At 43.4% G+C, this 20140-nt stretch overlaps 1 protein-coding gene across 3 annotated transcripts in view; it reads left to right on the top strand.

The window, feature by feature from the left end:
- The window catches only part of RAD54B (RAD54 homolog B), a 429314-nt gene that overhangs the window by 122445 nt on the left and 286729 nt on the right, over nt 1-20140 (top strand). Inside the window, exon 3 of one of the 3 annotated variants that reach the window (XM_069220480.1) lies at nt 1603-1750. In XM_069220480.1, coding sequence (XP_069076581.1) covers nt 1603-1750 — 148 coding nt within the window. Of the gene's footprint in view, nt 1-1593; nt 1751-20140 lie in introns of those variants that run through there. The other 2 variants (XM_069220479.1, XM_069220481.1) reach the window with 2 other exon arrangements.

Below are 20140 nucleotides of genomic sequence, written 5' to 3'. Positions count from 1 at the left end.
AAATCCCCTACGAGAGAAGGTATAGTTTCTTACCTGTAACTCCAGTTCTCTCGTAGGGGTATTTCCATGATAGTCATAAGCAACCCTCCCTCCTCCCCGGGGGAGCAGTTAGATGTCTTGATACGTTTATTCTGATTGTCAGCCGGTAACTACCTGCAAAAAGAACTAAGGTAACAGCCTCTCTCTAGGCATGATGGGATACTGAAGGACTGGCTGTTCTTAAAGGCACAGTATCACTTTTCTTCATTTCTAATGGCAGCCTATGGGCTACACTGTTCTGCACTCCTTTATAGGGGTTTGTGAAATAAAAGAAGTTTTTGGAGGTAGCTGGTCTGGAAAATGGCTTTTATTTCACAAATATTTAATATTTTTACTTCCAGGACAATCTGAATGCAGGAGCTTGAACACTGTAGCCCTTCCTATAGGCTGCATGGGACATTCTTAAGTGTCTTGACAGGCCTTCCTGGAGGGAGGCGAACAGGGACACTTAAGAAGTGATATTGGAAAAAGTGCTCTGGGGTCCCCGCAGGCGGGCGGGCGTGGAATTATTCTAAGCTTATGACTATCATGGAAATACCCCTACGAGAGAACTGGAGTTACACGTAAGAAACTATACCATCTCTGTCACTTTGGTGGCCGGTTGTGATTTCTATTATTATGCTGTTGAATGCATGAGCCTATTCATCGTCTTAGTCATAAATATTATTTTAGTAAATGAAAAAAAAGAAGCATTTTTTCCTAAAGACTGTTTTGTACCTTGGCTCCCATGGGCTGAAGGGTTGCTCTTGTAGCCTGTAAAATTGTCTATCAAAGAGATGGTATACCAAATGGTATACCAAATGGTGGTAGATCTAGCGCAGAGGGGCGAGTTTCCTAATGGAGACTGTCTTGTCTAAGACAGAAATAAGCCATGGATTTAAGTACTCATTGTCAGTCTGAGTTATCAAATTAAGGCAGTTTTTCAAGTTGCAGCACATTCGTCTCATAAGCCTCAAAAGGTTACGTTTGAACTCAGTTATAGAGAAAGATTAGGTTGTGTTGGGTGCGTAGCTTACAGCAGTTTAGGGAGCACAAGATGTATATATGATTAAACCAGGTTATTGGAGGGTGGGTGAGATCTGAGAAAAACTCAGCTTAGTCAAAAATCAAGTGAGTAGTATGCCAGTATTGTGTGAATCCAGTCTCCTTTAGTGTCAGACCGTAGGTTCCTGCTAGTATCATAGGTATCACCTATTGTATTAAAGTACCTCAAAGCTTTGAATTTTGAATGCATTAGGAATGGAAGCTCTAAATGGGCTAGCAGTTATGTTAATTGATATTATTTTGCTTATGTGACTAAAATTTATTAAACTAATAAAGTGCAATTTCCATGTTGGGTGAGCAAGTCAAGATCTTGGTAGGCACGTCTCACACAGTCAAACCTACATCCGATGGTTTTAGTGTACTTGTAAATTTCAAATGCATCAAAACCAAGAAAAAAATATCATAGCATAAATGATTAAACAACCCGGAGCAATTTAAAAACCAACACTTTGAAAACCTAGTTCCTTTTACGCTGCTTGTTGTATAAAGAAACCTTTTTTCTGGCTCGAGTTTGTGCAGATACCCCATCCTGAACCATCAAAAGCCTTGGCTAGAATATGTGGAGCAGATACAAACACTGCTGAAACTGATGACGTTGACCCAAAACATCATCGTTTGGATAAATCTGAAAATATTAAACCAGCACATTTTCATCACAAGGCCACAGGTAAGACACTGCAGTAAATCAGCTGGCAGTATTTGCAGTTGTTCTTGTAAATCTCATTAATAAATCTTAAAGCAGGAAATACTTTCCTTTTCGTTTATGTGGTACTATGTTGTTCGCCTGATCCGGAGTTGTTGTTGTCCTGTATCTGTCCATTCCTTGGCTTGATGGCCACTACAGGTCTGAAACCAAATATTTTCTTTGCGAGGCTGTGTTTATTTAAAGTGGTATTAAGGTTTAGTTTTCTTGGTTTCTTGGATACCTGCATCAATCTGCGTCATACTGTAGTTGCTAGTCTAAGATGTTGGAGTAGAATAAGTGTTTTGCATTAATCAAATCAAACTATCTAGATAATGGCTCATTTGCTCTTCCAGTGCCAAAACACACTTTTTTTGGGGGGGGGGGGGTCATCACTGCTTGGTCAATATCAAATGAATCTTGTTCTAATAGTCCAAAAATGCTTAGATGAATAAATGGCTTTGTAAGTAGAATACATTTGTTTATTCCTTTGTATGTGGGGAGACCTAACAACACTGTGCTGATGTTAGAAGTATTTGCAGAAGTACACTTGTCCATTTCCACTAGTACAGTTTTTTTTTTTTTTTTTTTTTTTTTTACAACCAATGTGTAAGACAGGGCCTGAGTCTAGATTCTTAAATGGGTGCGTAACCCTCTCTCTCCACAGATGCACTTTATGTGGGAGCTTTCATTCAATGATTCTTTTGCTTTTACAGAGTGATGGAGGTCATTATATTATTTGTCATGTATTGTTCCTACCGCCTCATGTCATGCCCATTTTTTCCCATTCCACTCCATCACAGCTGGGTGAAAAGAGGGCACAATCTAACCCATAAGCCCTTGTGATGGCATCTGGCCAACACAAGACCTGAGTGGACCTCATTTTTGAAGTGGCTGACAGAGAACATGGTATTTGGCAACAGTAGCCATCCGCTCTTTGCTAACAGGTTTTGAAGCCTGTATCTACTTCCACAACCCTAAAATGATTTGGGTTGGGGGCACGGCATGGATTGAAGTATGGGAGACTTTTGTAACTTGATTTTAGTTGTGGTTTATACATAAGGAAGTACAGCCTCTTGTTTAGCCATCAATAAATCTGTGATATTTGTGTCCTCTTTTGGTCTGCATTTGTGTGACCCAACTGGCTCATACTCGTATCATGACAAAAAGGTGGCGGCTTTGTGTTTCCTTATTGTTTAGCATCTTTATCAGAAGTGATGTAGGCAGTTATCTGTGTCTGAAGTAATTAAAACGATGCAAAATGTGGAGCTGTAGCTTACTAGCCGTGCATAAGAATCACTCTTGGCCACCTGCAATTAAAGCCATTCAAATTTCGGTGTGCCAGTTCAGACTTTCATCATTCTGTGGGGAATACATTGGTTACCATTGTTTTGGGCAGAAACACTGCTTCTGTACTACACTATATTATGAAAATTGGGTATTGCATGTCCATGAAATTACAGTTTAACATTTTTAGAGTAAGGGATCTGCATTCAACAGCTGAGCTTTAGCTTTACAATGACCACGACCCATCAGACCAGAAGTCCTTTCTTGATTTAATGTTGCCATTTACTGCCGCTGGACTTCAGTTTGATTTTATTGTGCTCATATTCTTTTAATTAGTGGGACAGGTAACACAAGTGTCCCAAAGCATCTCCTTTTATTAAGGATTGTTTACATTTCCCTTATAAACGTCATAACATGCATATTCCTCCCACTTTGACTCCTGGATAAAGCAACAGCTAATTTATATTAGTAAGCTGCTATTGCTGACCTTGTCCGATATGGCTCCCAAGAAGTGGGTACTAACATCTAACATTCTTGACTCTCCATGTCCCACCATTCCCTCTTATGTGGTTGAAATAAACTGATTCTAGTAAACAGGTCACTTTCCTGCCCTAGGGGTAGCCTCTCAGTCAAAGGATGGTAAAGAGCTATGCTGCAGGATAAGGGCAAACACAAGAATGGAAGGACAAACACAAGAAGAGGAAGGAAAGCCATCAAATAAAAAACGAGCAATAGAGATTGGCAAGACAGTCAACCAATGATAAGCAGTGGGCTGATGCAATGCACACTGTGTATTGGTGTTGTATACAATAGGTTTCAGTATCAGACAGCAAAAAGCTGTCTGTAGGTCAGAAATAAAAACAATGTTTTGCATTGATTGTCCATACTTGTGCTCCTTAAAGAAAGATAATCCCTTGTGGGGAAGCAACAGTGAGCCACACAGTAAGACGGTGGGAAAAGCTGCAAGATCTAGGAGCTTGAGGCGAAACTGAACAGAATAAAACTATAAATCTCATTTATACCTTCCAACTTGACATTGAAATAATCTGGACAAAGCACTGCTCCAGAAACAGGATTTTTTGAGCCAACTGCAGGAGGAAGGGGGGGGGTCTCTGCTAGACTGTCATGCGCGGCAGGCATGGTGCAAGTCCCGAGGCAAAATGGCATTTCAGTCTGAGAACTACATGCAATACACTAAAACGTAACCAAGGCCATAAACAGCAGACCTAAAACGAGGACCTGTTCACTAAAACCTCATGTGGTCACTAGAAGACTGACAGGGCGGGTGACTGGGAGGACAGAATACATTGACTAAAGTATATTGCTGCTGGTATGAGTAAATGGGATCCCGATTTATGAGATGCATTGGGCCATAATGTAAAGTAGCCACAGTATGGTAAATTGGTAAATGGTTAGAGCTATTTGGTTGTTGTGTTGATTACCAGTGAAGTGATTTCTCCCTTACCCCAAGACCCAGCTCTGTTTAAACTACTTTTTTAAAGGATCACTGCTCAAAGTCACAAGGAGTGACACTAAACATTGTGAACTAGACTGGTGTTTTGAAGCCTGAAGGAACAAAATGTTTCACTTCTGGAGATAACAGCACTATGGGAAAGAGTTGATCCAAAGCAGGGGAAAATGTGCTTTGACAAAAAGACATAATGGACACAATTTTAAGGACCCAACAACAGGAACTTAAATGAAGGTGGGGATATAGAAATTAAAGGAAGCTTGGCTTCTGTAGTCTGAAATATAGATCCTCTCACATAGCAGCTGGATCAAATGAAAGACAGACTAGATAAACACACTACCAGACTGGACAGGGACAAACGAATATCTGACTTGGAAACTGATCTTACAACAAGTCTGAAAATTCTAAACATAGAAAACTTGGTAGAGAGCATATACATAAAAAACAAAGACTTAAAGGGGCGTCCCACTGGAATAATATCTGCATGGGGCGGCAGTCATGGAAACACTACTGATGCAACTGTTTGGAGCTGAAGCCTTTCACAGCCATTCACTGCTGAAAGAGCAAGCAAGGACTTCGACCTCAACAACAACTACTCCCAATAATGGCAGTCATTTTAAACTGCAGGTACTGGGACGCAATCCTGCACCTTGCACGAACCAAAGATATGCAATGGCTCAACCATAGATTTCTTCTCATATCATTCTTCCCAGATTTCACCTCATCCGTACAAGAGGCTTAAGAAAACTGAAGCTGAAATATTCACTTTATACCCAGCCAACTGCATGTGGAACTTCCTCCTGACCCCAGCAACTGTCATGGACTATATGAATAAGTGACAAAGTGCTGAAATGTTTTGCCAGGGTGGCAACCCGGTCATCAGTGTTTTTTTTTTTTTTTGGGTTGGTTGGTTGGTAATGATGTGATGTGTTTGGTTCTCTGTACTGAGCGATGATTAACCTGAGAACACTGCTAAACATTGATATATAATTACCCTTATTTGACATTCAAACCCAGATGATATACTTAATTTCTCAATATACTAGCACACTGTGAACATTGTGGTTAGAGACCTGGTTGTAGCTTGAGGGTATATTAGAATGTTTTTTCACTGATGATTGGGTCAGTATGAGTAGGGAAGGGAAATAGGCAAACCTACTATTGAACTGTGGTTAAAATAAAGGTACATAGGTTTGAATACCCAACATTGACATTATATGGTCGTAATTATTTTTAGTATGAAAAATAGTCAGGGGTTTATTAATATAATTAATTAGGATATGCAAGGTTTGAACAACCCTAAAATGATGAGGCAAGTTCCATCATACTTGACAGTAAAAAGTTAAATAGAACTATGTTCCTGTAACCCGTGGTCTAGTAGCCTAGTGACGCTGATCCACAAATATCTCACCTTTAAACCCTGCAGCTGGATTATGGACACTAAGGGCAGACATGTGATTGAACATTCACACCAATAAATATATATGGGCCAAACAGAGTCCCTATTGATGAAGTCCTTAATAAAGGTCAAGAGCTTAGCTCGGCGCACATTTTTTGTGGTAGTTGGGAAGGGGGTCAGTATGCTTTTATACTTATACTTTTATAGATCTAGTCACTTGCCAAGATCTGCTGTATGACTGGCCAAAACTATTGTCTAGATAATGAGTATGTTTGATTTAATACACAGGTGGAGAATCTAACACCCCCAGCACAGAACAACATATGTTATATTTTTCGCTTTACAACTCAAGTTCATGTATAGACTACTGTTTGCTTTCTCATGATATGATGGATTGACGTAAGATACAAGGTTTCTGCCAAGGACATTGTCAGGCCATTCTACAGTGGTACTGACACTTGAATGGCCCCTTCAACCCACACACTGCTCCCAGATGGAAGTCTTGAAGATTCCGAAGTGCCTCTTTGCATGAACCGCTGAAGTATAAAAACAAGTGATGGATGGAATTCTTGAATTAATCTCAGGCACTGGTAATTACTTGGGTCTCCTCTCAGTCCATCCTTATTTTGCCACCTGAATTTGAACTTGGCCAAATGACTCTTCACCCTGCTTTGAAAGAAACAGTCCATGCCCTCCCTAAACTGAAGCACAAGCAACCCAGGGCCTGGTTTCGCCTTAGTTAGAATTCATTAGCCAGATATAGCTTGGTTTTAATGACCGAACATGCATGGGACTGAAGTCTGTGCATACCTGGCCTGAGTGATTGACAGTGGCTGACATTAATTCAAGCATTACAGTTATAACCTTGTTTTTGTTGCCCTTGTATGAACCAGTATTTAAAACAGAACTATGTCACAGCGTAACTGGCCAAAATATGTTGGCGGCATTAGAGGTGGACTATGAGAAGCCTGATTTAAAAAAAAAACAATACATTAACCGAGATCAAGCAGGCCTTCTGAGGCACTGCTGAGAGAAAAATAGCATTCATGGGCAAGGATGCATGAGCTAGGGGATATGGGGAGGTTACTAGGACTGATAAAACATTAGTTTTGAACGGACCCAAAGTACAAGATAATGTGTGAAATTAGTACTAAATATATTTACAAACAAAATTATGAGAAACGGTAGACATCCAGTGTAGACATCTTAGACACAGGGTGCAGACTACCTAGAGGGCCTTTATATAAAATATTATGCAGAGTACTTAGACATTTTAGTGTGTCGCCTGTTAAGTATGCATGAGAGCTTTAAAAGCCAAAAACTCCTAATATGTCCTGAGAAACCGTAATTATTAGACTATTAAAATTTTAAGACTCAAAATATTGTATGTTTGAAAGATCACTGTCACTTATAAATTTCAATATCAAACTCCTGGCTAAAATAGTAGCCAGAAGATTGCTGTTGCTATGCCAGACCAGTCAGGATTTATTTCACAGGCCTTTCTTACAACAATTCTCCATCACTCCGAGTTTGCCAGCATCAAAAAGGTATTCAATCCTTTGTAATAGCCTTGTAGGTTGGAACTGCTGCAAGGAAGTGAGATGGGAGACTATTTCTTGAAACTGATATAACTACTACTTACTTTGCCAGTGTATGGGTTCCAACATATGGCCTGGTATTGGAGCAAATTTGAAATATGGTGAGGCACCAGTCGGGTACCAACTTTTGCCCTGCCTATTTGCATTGGCATGCATGGTAAGAAAATCTCTCTCACATCGGGCTATGTGTAGAAGAATATATCCATTAATATTCTTCCTGTATGCAGATTACATTGTGGTATAAGTGCATTAGGCCCCATTCACAATACCATATAGCCTACAATATGAAATATGACCCTTTTTGGGGATACTGTGGTCTGTGTATCAACTGAGAGAGGCCCGACTATTTCCCTTCACCAAGGCCACACAAATAATAGAATGTGAATTCCCAGTCCACTGGAGACCAGAGCTCCAGACCTGAAGAAATATCTAGGAATAGTCACAGAGACTTTGAAGAAATGGTGCAGGAGAATTACAGCTGAGCACTAAGGTTAACTGCTTGAGTAGACAGGTGGACTAAACTACTTCCATCTATGACTTGGAGTATTGTTTCAATCAGGATGGTAGTACTACTCAGATTCCCTTATTTTACCTAAATATACCAATACCTCCAAAGCAGAAGATTTAGCCAAGTATCTTGAAATTGAAATGAGCAGGTGGAAAAGCTAAGATCCGACTGGAAACTGGAGGGCTACTTAGTTCAATCACTGTCCAAGCATGGCCTATCCCTTCTACACTCACACTCAACCTCATGTCATAGGCAATAGCCAGCAGGCGTGTCTCCCTACTAAATTTCTGTGTGGTGGTGTAGGTTTGTAAAAACAAGGACATGGTTGATGTCCAGTTCAGTTACATAAAAATGCAGTAACTTCCTTTTGCCACAGGTCAGACCTGATGCTGGCAGTTAACCTCTGGAATTGGAAGATGCATCCTAAAGCAAGACGTATTCCAGCCCCATCCGCCACCCTATGAGGGTGCTCAGAGCATTGATTGAGATAGATTGTGTGGTGCATGTGCCATCCTGTCTTTCCTGCATTGTTTGAGTGCCAGGTTAACACATCAATAATAATTGGCTGTCTTATTCTTACCTTACACATATCCCTTCACTATCATTTTTCAAGCCCAAGAAGGCAGAGCAATCCGTTTGAACTGGACAGCCAGGAATATTGAAGGAAAGAATCGGGGAACCTTTCATGAATAATGAGCTGGGCATCAACTAGCCTAGAGACAAGTTTAAGATGTCAAAAAAAGTGATTATTTAGACACACACACACTGAACTTTATGTAGGTTTAGAACTTCCTGGCTGTTTATTTTGGATAGTTGTGTTTTTTTTCAAGCTTAAAATATTTAATATTTTCAAAACTAAAATACTGGCAGGTTTGTTCTCGAGGAACTACTCTATGATTCTAAGATATTTTGAATTATTGATATTCTGGACATACCTTTACAAATGTGGTAAAAACATACAATTATTCAATGTTTTCACATTGGGTCATAGCTTGGACGACTTGACTGGGACAGAAAAGGATAATGGTTTTCTCCCCACAAAACTTAGTGCTAAAGAAGCATTCTAAAAGTCCTCCATGTTGAAACACAAATTCAAAAGTGTTCATGTTATTTGCAACTTTTGGATTGCTGAGTTGGAGGCAGTATCTATGCCAAACTTATGGTTGATCTTCAGTCACTGTGTGCAGGTGAGCCTTGTGCAGGTGTTGATAGATACTATCATTGTATTGTGCCTCCTTATGTTTTGTCCAAAGTTTTTGCAGATTTTCTTGTTAAGCAGCCCGTTTTGTTTTCTGTTTGCTTCTAAGGTCGTCTTGAGATATAGTATAAATCCTTCACAATTCCAACACTATGAAGACTCAGATTTTACTTGTAGGAAGATTTTGGTATAATCTTGTTGATTCAGCATGTAACTGTGCTTTTTGTAGTATGCACTAAGGTATTGTGTATGCTGTTTCAGCGTCTGTTTCCCCAAGTCTCGTCAGCTTGGCTCCTCCAAAAACCATTTATAAGGATTCTTTAATGCATCTTATTTAAATGGTTAATTAAGTCAAACTTTTCTAATAAATGTTTGTAGCTAGGATTTGTGGATTCTTATTGCACCTACCACGGCCACTTTTTAGACATTTTTGTGCTTGGGTTAAGAGAGACTAGACCTCTGGGTAAGTGCACATTCTCCAGTTTTGGATCTTTTATTGATCCCCATGATTCTTAGTATATTCTTTGACACCAGACTAGGAGTTATTGGTTAAATAATAATAAATTAAGCAACACTTAATGTTTTCCAGTTACTACCTCAGGCACCAGTCCCCTTGACACAAGTGGTTGCAATCCTTTTCCCTCACAGCAAGTCCAACCACGTCCACCGGTTACTTGCATGTGCAGAGATGTGAGTGAGTCCTCAACAAGACTTGCTAATTTCTCAGTTTCCACCGTAAAAGTGATCTAATTGAGTTGCAGTTGTCATTTTTTTTCAAAAGGACGAAAAACCTATAAGTGCTGCACTCAGTGGATCCAGAAACATATACCTAAATAATATTTCTTGCAGTGCTGCATGTACTGTCTGCAAGGTATCATGACATAGAGGGCTACAAGATTAGCAAGAACGTATTACCTCACACCAAGAGAGATTGGAGCTATGAGAGTTACATATTTCGAGTCTGAGCATGATTTGAGACTTGTCCCAAAAGAGAAACTGGACATCTCAAGGTAGAGCATCAGCCCTTAGTGACGACCATCATATCTTTCAGACACCTGTAGACCTGTCTCAACATCAAGAGTTCACAGGAAATTAGGAGAAATTCAGCCATGTTTAAGAAAGCTGAAATACCAGTCCATTTCCTCAGGATGAGTACATGGACAACAGGTTGATGAGTGTTTTCATTGAAGTTGCGTTGCTTTGAGTTAAGAATCTAGTTCTCAGAAGCTCACAAGTGACTGAGGGTCCTTGAACACTAGACTTGTCAGTTCCCCTAAATATGGCAGAAAAATCAGAGAAAGACCTTATGATCCTCTGCATCTTGTGCTTGCTTGAAAGCCATAATGTGAAAGGGTGTCTGTCATTTTAGTGTGAAGGTGTCTAAAAGGAGATTAGAAGATCATGAGGCCACAAGGCTCTGATGAACAGACCATTCCAGGCTATTATCTGGCATTGCTGCAGGGAGTCCCCAGCAGAAGAAAAAATGTTGTGGAGCTTCTCCTTTAACTTTGGTGCATTCTGTGATTTCTCTACACCCCTAGGCAAGAAGTTAAAAGAATCACATATATGGTTATAATAGGATTTTAATTATGACATTGAGATCATCGAGGTCAATGTCGCGACAGTACTTGTCAAAAGGTACGACATCTAGATGCTCATAAATTCATACTCCATGTTAACTTCCAGGATGTTGAAATTTACGCACCACTCACAATTGTCTTTGAGATCTATGATCTTGGCATGTAAGACATTGAGTTTAAAGTTAAGACACAGATATATGTCAAATACAGGACCTGCAACTTTGAGATGCTTCCTTTTATCAGTTCATCGAAGGTATCGAATGTCAGGTCTCACCTATTCCAAAAAGACACCTAAACATAGTACCACCAATAGAAAGTTATTTTCAACAGTGGATTCAAATCACCAATTACATCCATTTGACAAGTAAGCATAAAGTAGTGCCTGTATAACAAAGTCCACGGAGAAACATGGTGCAGGCTATAGCCTTTCCAGATGAGCCTTGGCAAGTGAAAAAGACAAGAGCCAGTGGTTCCTGATGCTGATCCACAAGCTGTGCCAGTCCCACAAACATTATCACAGGTGCCCCTGGTTCCAGACATACTGAGAGAAGGTTCACAATTGTCGCCTCCAGTAAGGATCCATTTACAAACTCATTATAGAGCAGAATCAAGTAAGAGGCTAAATCAAATGAGGTCGAGAACACCAAAGGGTCAAAGATCACAACCCCTTCATACAGACAGAAGGGGTGCCTTTTTGCACATGACTCAAGGGACTGCAGTCCATTGTCTCCCAAATCCCTCTCTGGTAAGAGTATTAAACGTTGCTGATACACTTCTTTTACGTTAAGTGTCAGAAAAAGGGGTTTTGCAGTTCAGTATTCAATGCCAGACTATATGAGCATGAACTTTAGTTATTTCTTGAGGTCATAGAATCTATTAAATCCCTTTTCTTGTTTACCATTTTCAGATTCTAAACAATTCTGATACCAAACTTCCAAACTCAGTGAATCCATCGTGGAGCTCGTAATGACAAACTCCCAGCCCATGTACTCAATATGGCCACACTGCACTTACAATGTCTAGGAATGGACTTAAACACTGAAGGGGCATATGAGCAGCTGTGCCCTCACCTGTGGTGTGGTGTACCCTGCCTTAGGGCTGTAAGGCCTGTTAGAGGGGTGACGTAGATATGCCACAGGTAGTGGTTTGTGGGTATGGTACCCAGAGCGGGATGCCATGTCGACTTTACCTTTTTCTCCCCACCATCACACACAAGCTGCAATGGCAATGTGCATATGTTTGGTGAGGGGTCCCTTAGAGTGGTATAAGACATGCTGAAGCCTTTAGGGACCCTCCCTACCCACAGGGCCCTGGGTATTACTGGTACCTTTTACAAGGGACTTAGCCGTGTGCCAAGGGTGTGCCAATTGTGGAAGCAATGCCACAGTATGGGGAAAGAATGCTGGTGCTGGTGCTGGGGCCTGGTTAGCAGGATCCCAGCAAACACTCAGTCAAGTTAGCATCAGATACCTGGTAAAAAGGTGGGGGGGGGGGGGTGAGTAACCATGCCAATAAGGGCACTTTCCTACATTGTGGACAAGCGTTCTGCTGTGATTATTATTCATCCTTTTACACTGGAGGACTGGCCCTTTTGATGACTTCCAGAAACAAAGTTACTGTGATCAGATTTAAGTTGCCCATGATTCTAATATCTGCACTTAGAAGGTATAGAGTTAGGTCTGGCCAATGCTTTGGACACTTTCATTTGTACTGTGGTAGGGACACGAGCACCAACATTTTCCTAAGTCTTGCTATTGTGTTGTTTACCTGTCTCCGGAGAGGCTGTTTTGTAGTCTTGAATGGAGTCTCTCTGCTGCTTGTCTTTTCCGCAGTGTTGTTGGATGTGCTATCTTAGGTCCTGTTTCAGACCCTTGGAAGACCTTTTCTCTCTAGGCGGGACTTTAATTCTGTTTACATGGTTCGCCCCTTTCTGCTGGTTGCACTGGAGGTGAATGTTTTAGTGGGGCATTGGGTTTGCTGCAGTGAGTAGGACCATGAGCAGTGTTATGCTGTTCTGCTGATAATATAACTGTTCCTTATGCCCTACTTCCATCATCTAAAATCTCTTATTTACAGGGCGATTGCCTTCATATGGATATTATTGTCTGGTTTCCTTGTAGTCAAGTAGGAATAGAGATGATGTGGGATGTTGTGCTATGCTCTTCAAGTTTGGGTAGTCAGTTTTGCGCTACCTGTATGGCGAGGAAGTGCATGGTAATAATGGGTTGTACCTTTATGGTGCCAGAGCATAGGGAGGTTTTCCACAGGGACACTGTTTCGTGTTGCTTTGTCCCCAGCTTGCCCTTGTCTACATGCTTACTAGAGCATCTTCTTGCCAGATAAGCTGTTGTGTTTATCTTGCTGTTATGGGCCTCAGTGGGATCTGCTTGGTCCTAGATTAGAAGGCATTTATGGTTTGAGCCTCATTCGGTTGACTTTTGGCTGTGCTGTTTTGTGATTATTTCTTACCGGGCTATAGGCTTAGTCGGTGTTCCACATTACTGTCTAATGCCTGATCTATTAGTGCTGCTATGTAGGCATCTTATTACTTCTACCACATTTTCAATTTCCATCTTTGGTGGAAAGGGGATAGATGGAGAGGTTGTTCTGCTCACATCTTACTGGTTTTTTTTTTGGTTTTTTTTTTTAAACAAAGTTTTATTGTGTTTTCTCATATCAAGTTACATTGTTAAATTTAAATTGTTAAATCAATAGTACATCATTAGGAGTGTCTTCTGTTACGGTCTACAGTGACCTCTATCATACCTGAACATTCCCTAGAAGCCTAATTATACAACATATTGCAACAACTCACTCCTTACAAAGTATGGTCCTATGATTGGTGTCTTGTTTCTTAAAACTTCATAACAGTCAAACCCCAGTCCTCCTCCACCCCTTCCCTGGAAACTTCCTAGTCACATCACCACTCATATGTCCCATTCTACTTGACTCCCGGTATTAGGATATAGTGGCCCCCGCAATCTGCGGTCTGTGAAGGCAGTATACAATTCTGGTGTTTCTGCACCCTTCCTTTACGGGGTTCCCTAACCTCCTCTTAGATGGGACCCGATACTCTTTATTATGTGGTCCATCTCTTACGACACCCAGGTCTCTTCTCCTCAGATCTTCTAATCTCTTATGGCATCTAAGGCCTCCCACACACATGCTCCTTCGATTGAAGTTCACCCTCTCTTGGCTTCCCGGAGCCTAGCATCTGATTCATAGCCCACCCATTTGGTGAATTCTGTCTCCAAGTGGCTATGCGAGGGCCTCCCCGACTCTTCCAGTTTTCTGGTTATTTCTCTTTTTCTGAGAACATAGGTTAAGTCTTGAAATCGGCTGGTGACCTTATTTTTAGGTGTGTGTGAGAATCCGCTTTGAAAGCATTGGTCTGCTGAACATGGGACCTCTTTTTCTATAACAGTTGAGACTATTTCTGTGTTTCCCCTCCAGAAGTCCATCATCCAGGGCATTCCCAGAACATGTGAAAGAATGAGGCGCTTATTTCATTACAACGAGCGTATTTACCTGTATTTATTTGATACACGTTATTAATTTTCTCTGGTGTAAGGTATGCTCTATGTAAGATGTAGAAGTTAATTAACTTAAACCAAGCCTTTCTTGTGGCCTTTGTTTTGTTCTACTGGATATTATCCCAATCCTTGTCCGCGACTGGCTTACCAACGTCTGCTTTCCACTCATTCTTTAAGCCTTCCACTGGTCTCATTACTTGCCCTCGCAATCTCCCACACTCGCAAGTCACCGCCTTGACCATTCCAGAGGCCATTACTAAATATTGACAACTAGTTGACTGGTGTTGTTCCTCTATTCCATCCCTCCAATGTTGTTTAATAGCTTCCGTAACTGCTCTATGTAAAAGAAAGTGACTCCTTGGCAAATCATACTGGGCCCTAAATTCCTCGAGCGGTAGAAGCAACCCATTATCACACACCACTCTCATCTTGATCGCCTCTGCCTCCTTCCATGTCACCAATTCTCTCCAAGACCCTCCGTGAGGGAGCTCCTCCAAAAATCCTATTGGGATGTCTGGAGAATATGGGATCTTCATGTGTATCTTTCGGAGATGTCTTGCCCAGCACCGTTGTGTAATTTGGAATTCAGGTTTGTCACAACTACCAGTATCTGGGAGCCATAGAATTGCCCTGCACAAAATCACCGGGTTAGGAACCAAAATACGGAGTCCTCTTCCTGTGTTCTCCGTCCCGCTACCCATTGTCTGAGCCATTGCAGCTGGGATGCTAAATAATAAGTCTCAAACTCTGGGACTGCCATACCTCCCTCTGTTGTCAGTCTCTGCAGTGTAGCCATGGCTACTCGGCGGCGTCCAGAACCCCCTAGATACGTAAGGGATTGAGAATGCCAGATCAAAGGTCCCAGATCATCTGGGGGTATTCCATCTGCCTATACTGGGAACAGACATGTCTTGTGCTTGTTATCCTGGAGTCCTGAAAATCCATATCGCTCCAGCATATTTTGTGCTCCAGGCAGATCCATCTGGGCATTCCGGAGGAAATGGAGCATATTATCTGCATGTAGTGCAATATGTTGCTCTCTGCTAGCTACCTCCAATTCCCTGTACATTGGTCCTCCTCGGGCCCAGCATGCTATTGGTTCTGTGGGCAGAGCAAATAGGGGCAAAAGGGGGCACCTCTGTCTAAGTGTCCCTCTCCACTCTGTAAGCCTCAGATATCTGTCGCCCTGTCCAGACTCCACCCGTTGGGTCCGGGTAAAGTAAACTGGTCCAAGAAATAAATGCCCCACCTAGACTCAAACACTCCATCACTCTGTATAGAAAAGGACATTCCAGGCTGTCGCAGGCCTACTCTATATCTACTGCTAGACCTGCAGCTGTCTATCTAAAGTAGTGGCCTTCAGAACTGTGCAGAGACGTATGTTATGAGCTGTGCTTCTCCTTGGATTGAATCCTGATTGATCTGTATGGATCAGTAGTGGGATATGAGGGAGTCGTGTTGCTAAGCTTCTGCTTAATATTTTATAATCCGTATTTAACCTTGAGAGCGGCCTACAAGCACATTTATCATGGGGTTCCTTGCTTTGTTTTAACAAGGGAACAATTCGGGCATCCCATGTAGACTGTGGAAATAGGCCAATGGTCTTAGCCATTTTAAGTATATTGGTCAATTTAGGAGCTGGGGTTTCCCTAACTAATCCATGCTTGGTAGCATTCGCCAGCAATGCCAATAGCGTGTGTAGGAAGTTGGCTCTGTATGCACTATTTCAAAGTAAGGAATAGTATGCACAGAGTCCAAGGGTTCCCCTTAGAGGTAAGATAGTGGCAAAAAGAGATAATTCTAATGCTCTATTTTGTGGTAGTGTGGTCGAGCAGTAGGCTTATCAGAGGGTAGTGTTAAGCATTTGTTGTACACACACAGGCAATAAATGAGGAACACACACTCAGAGACAATTCCAGGCCAATAAGTTTTTGTATAGAAAAATATATTTTCTTAGTTTATTTTAAGAACCACAGGTTCAAGATTTACAAGTAATACTTCAAATGAAAGGTATTTCACTTAAGAACTTTAGGAACTTTGAATTAGCAAAATAGCATATACAGTTATCACACAAATGACATATAGCTATTTTAAAATTAGCCACTTAGTGCAATTTTCAACAGTTCCTGGGGGAGGTAAGTGTTTGTTAGTTTTGCAGGTAAGTAAACCACCTCCGGGGTTCAAGTTTGGGTCCAAGGTAGCCCACCATTGGGGGTTCAGAGCAACCCCAAAGTTACCACACCAGCAGCTCAGGGCCGGTCAGGTGCAGAGGTCAAAGTGGTGCCCAAAACACATAGGCTTCAATGAAGAAGGGGGTGCCCCGGTTCCAGTCTGCCAGCAGGTAAGTACCTGTGTCTTCAGAGGGCAGACCAGGGGGGTTTTGTAGGCACCGGGGGGGACACAAGTCCACACAAAAAGTACACCCTCAGCTGCACGGGGGCGGCCGGGTGCAGTATGCAAACAGGCGTCAGGTTTGCATTAGGAATCAATGGGAGACCATGGGGTCTCTTCAACGATGCAGGCAGGCGAGGGGGGAGGGGGGCTCCTCTGGGTAGCCACCACCTGGGCAAGGGAGAGGGCCACCTGGGGGTCGCTCCTGCACTAGAGGTCGGATCCTTCAGGTCCTGGGGGCTGCGGGTGCAGATTCTTTACCAGGCGTCGGGTCTTTGAAGCAGGCAGTTGTGGTCAGGGGGAGCCTCGGGATTCCCTCTGCAGGCGTCGCTGTGGTGGCTCAGGGGGGTCAACTCTGGCTACTCACGGTCTCGTAGTCGCTGGGGAGTCCTCCCTGTGGTGTTTGTTCTCCACAAGTCGAGCCGGGGGTGTCGGGTGCAGAGTGCAAAGTCTCACGCTTCCGGCGGTAAACGTGTGTTGTTTCAAAGTTGCTTCTTTGTTGCAAAGTTGCAGTCTTTGGGGAACAGAGCCACTGTCCTCGGGAGTTCTTGGTCCTTCTAGATGCAGGGTAGTCCTCTGAGGCTTCAGAGGTTGCTGGATCCTGGGAACGCGTCGCTGGAGCTGTGTCTTTAGAAGTGGGGAGACAGGCCGGTAGAGCTGGGCCAAAGCAATTGGTGTCTCCGTCTTCTCTGCAGGTTTTTCAGTTCAGCAGTCCTCTTCTTCTTAGGTTGCAGGAATCTGAGTTCCTAGGTTCTGGGGAGCCCCTAAATACTGAATTTAGGGGTGTGTTTAGGTCTGGGGGGGTTAGTAGCCAATGGCTACTAGCCCTGAGGGTGGCTACACCCTCTTTGTGCCTCCTCCCTGACGGGAGGGGGGCACATTCCTATCCCTATTGGGGGAATCCTCCATCTGCAAGATGGAGGATTTCTAAAAGTCAGAGACACCTCAGCTCAGGACACCTTAGGGGCTGTCCTGACTGGCCAATGACTCCTCCTTGTTTTTCTCATTATCTCCTCCGGCTTTGCCGCCAAAAGTGGGGCCGTGGCCGGAGAGGGCGGGCAACTCCACTAGCTGGAGTGCCCTGGGGTGCTGTAACAAATGGGGTGAGCCTTTGAGGCTCACCGCCAGGTGTTACTGTTACTGCAGGGGGAGGTGAGAAGCACCTCCACCCATTACAGGCTTTGTTACTAGCCACAGAGTGACAAAGGCACTCTCCCCATGTGGCCAGCAACATTTCTGGTGTGTGGCAGGCTGCTAAAACCAGTCAGCCTACATGGGTAGTCGGTTAAGGTTTCAGGGGGCACCTCTAAGGTGCCCTCTGGGGTGTATGTTACAATAAAATGTACACTGGCATCAGTGTGCATTTATTGTGCTGAGAAGTTTGATACCAAACTTCACAGTTTTCAGTGTAGCCATTATGGTGCTGTGGAGTTCGTGCATGACAGACTCCCAGACCATATACTCTTATGGCTACCCTGCACTTACAATGTCTAAGGTTTTGCTTAGACACTGTAGGGGCATAGTGCTCATGCACTTATGCCCTCACCTATGGTATAGTGCACCCTGCCTTAGGGCTGTAAGGCCTGCTAGAGGGGTGACTTATCTATACCTATAGGCAGTGTGAGGTTGGCATGGCACCCTGAGGGGAGTGCCATGTCGACTTAGTCGTTTTATCCCCACTAGCACACACAAGCTGGCAAGCAGTGTGTCTGTGCTGAGTGAGGGGTCCCCAGGGTGGCATAAGACATGCTGCAGCCCTTAGAGACCTTCCCTGATATCAGGGCCCTTGGTACCAGTGGTACCAGTTACAAGGGACTTACCTGGATGACAGGGTGTGCCAATTATGGAAACAAAAGTACAGGTTAGGGAAAGAACACTGGTGCTGGGGCCTGGTTAGCAGGCCTCAGCACACTTTCAAATCATAACTTGGCATCAGCAAAGGCAAAAAGTCAGGGGGTAACCATGCCAAGGAGGCATTTCCTTACAGCGTGCCTCTATGGTCTTTCAGCATGGGCCCGCATCATATAGTTTTGATAATCCAAACAACGTAATCTTTCAACCTTAACTGCCACTGTTTCCTTTGTGGCAAGGGCTCCTGTTGCAACTCTGGATGACCAGGGCGACTTTTTTTTACTATCCCGGAGCAGTCTCTCTTCCGCTAGGACCTCTTGAATTAAGGTCCTCCTGACCCCTTCCATTTCTGATATGCATCTTCCTCTTATTACTGTTGTAAATGCATCCCGTTCTGCCAAGAGGCAGTCGACTGTACGTGTGTTTTCTTAAAAATATTGAGTAACAGCCATGCCTATTGCAGTGCGGAATACTGGATCCTCTAGGGTTTCCAGGCACAACTGCCATGTCGGTATGCTGGGGTGTTCCTCTCCCCATCTAAGGCATAGTAATAGGTGATTGTGATCTGATATAGTACGTGACAGATATTCTGTTGTATATACCTGAGCATGTACAGCTGGGGAGCATGGTATAACACCTAATCCTACATGTAGATCATATATGATAGAATAATAAGAATAATCCCTTTCCTTGGGATGATGCATTCTCCAAGAGTCAAATCCCCCCCAATTCTTAGTCATTTTCCCCATATCAGCAATTAGGGACCAGCAGCTTCCCCGGGCACTCCCCCAGTCGGTCGCCTCTGCTCCTATGGCGGGATTTGAATTTGCCTGCGTTTCTGGGGTACTTCTTTCACTGTGCAGGGCACAGGCTAGTGGCTCACTCTAACCCCTCCTATCTTGGGGCTCCAAGTCATTCCACGTGGCAATACTTTGGTGGGGCTGAGCGCTGTTCCCGTTCTCACACTTCTGGGCAGGCCCTACTCCCTCCTTGTTTCTCTCAAATCATCATTGTGCTCCCGGGCGAAAGCACACATTCCCGTGCCAGGCTGTACACTCTTCTCAATGGGGGGTTCCTGTGCCTCATCTCTGTCCTCTTGAGCACTGGTCCACAGGCTCAGCAATGTTCTAGTCTCAGGGAATGCAGGGCCAGCCTCCTCCACTCCTTCTAAGTCACTCTAGTGCTGTTAGTTCCCACGACGTGCTTTCTCACCGTTTGCCATCAGGGCGCCATCTTAAATCTACTGTGTGTCTGGCGGCCGAGGGTCTTCTACTGCCTCCAGTGAGATCGTAGTGAGTGCAATCTCGAGTTCCCCCTCGTCTCCATCAGCGATGCCTGATTCGCGACCCAGTCTCCTGTGCTCTGCCCTCTGCTCTGCCCTCTGTTTCTGCTACTGTTCTGCAGATGCGTGGTTCTTCAAGCAGCCTCTGCATTTTACGCTGCTTTCTTCCGTCTTCCTAGCCACAGGACAGTCCGGCTGGCAGGTAACCAGGGCCGCTGGGATCACTTGGTATTCCTCTCTTTGACCTGCGGGGCTTGCTCTGCTCCGCAGCTTCAGT

Source organism: Pleurodeles waltl, chromosome 2_2 (genome assembly GCF_031143425.1).
Source record: "Pleurodeles waltl isolate 20211129_DDA chromosome 2_2, aPleWal1.hap1.20221129, whole genome shotgun sequence".
NCBI classification, from domain to species: Eukaryota; Metazoa; Chordata; class Amphibia; order Caudata; family Salamandridae; genus Pleurodeles; species Pleurodeles waltl.
This window is presented reverse-complemented; position numbering and strand designations above follow the sequence as displayed.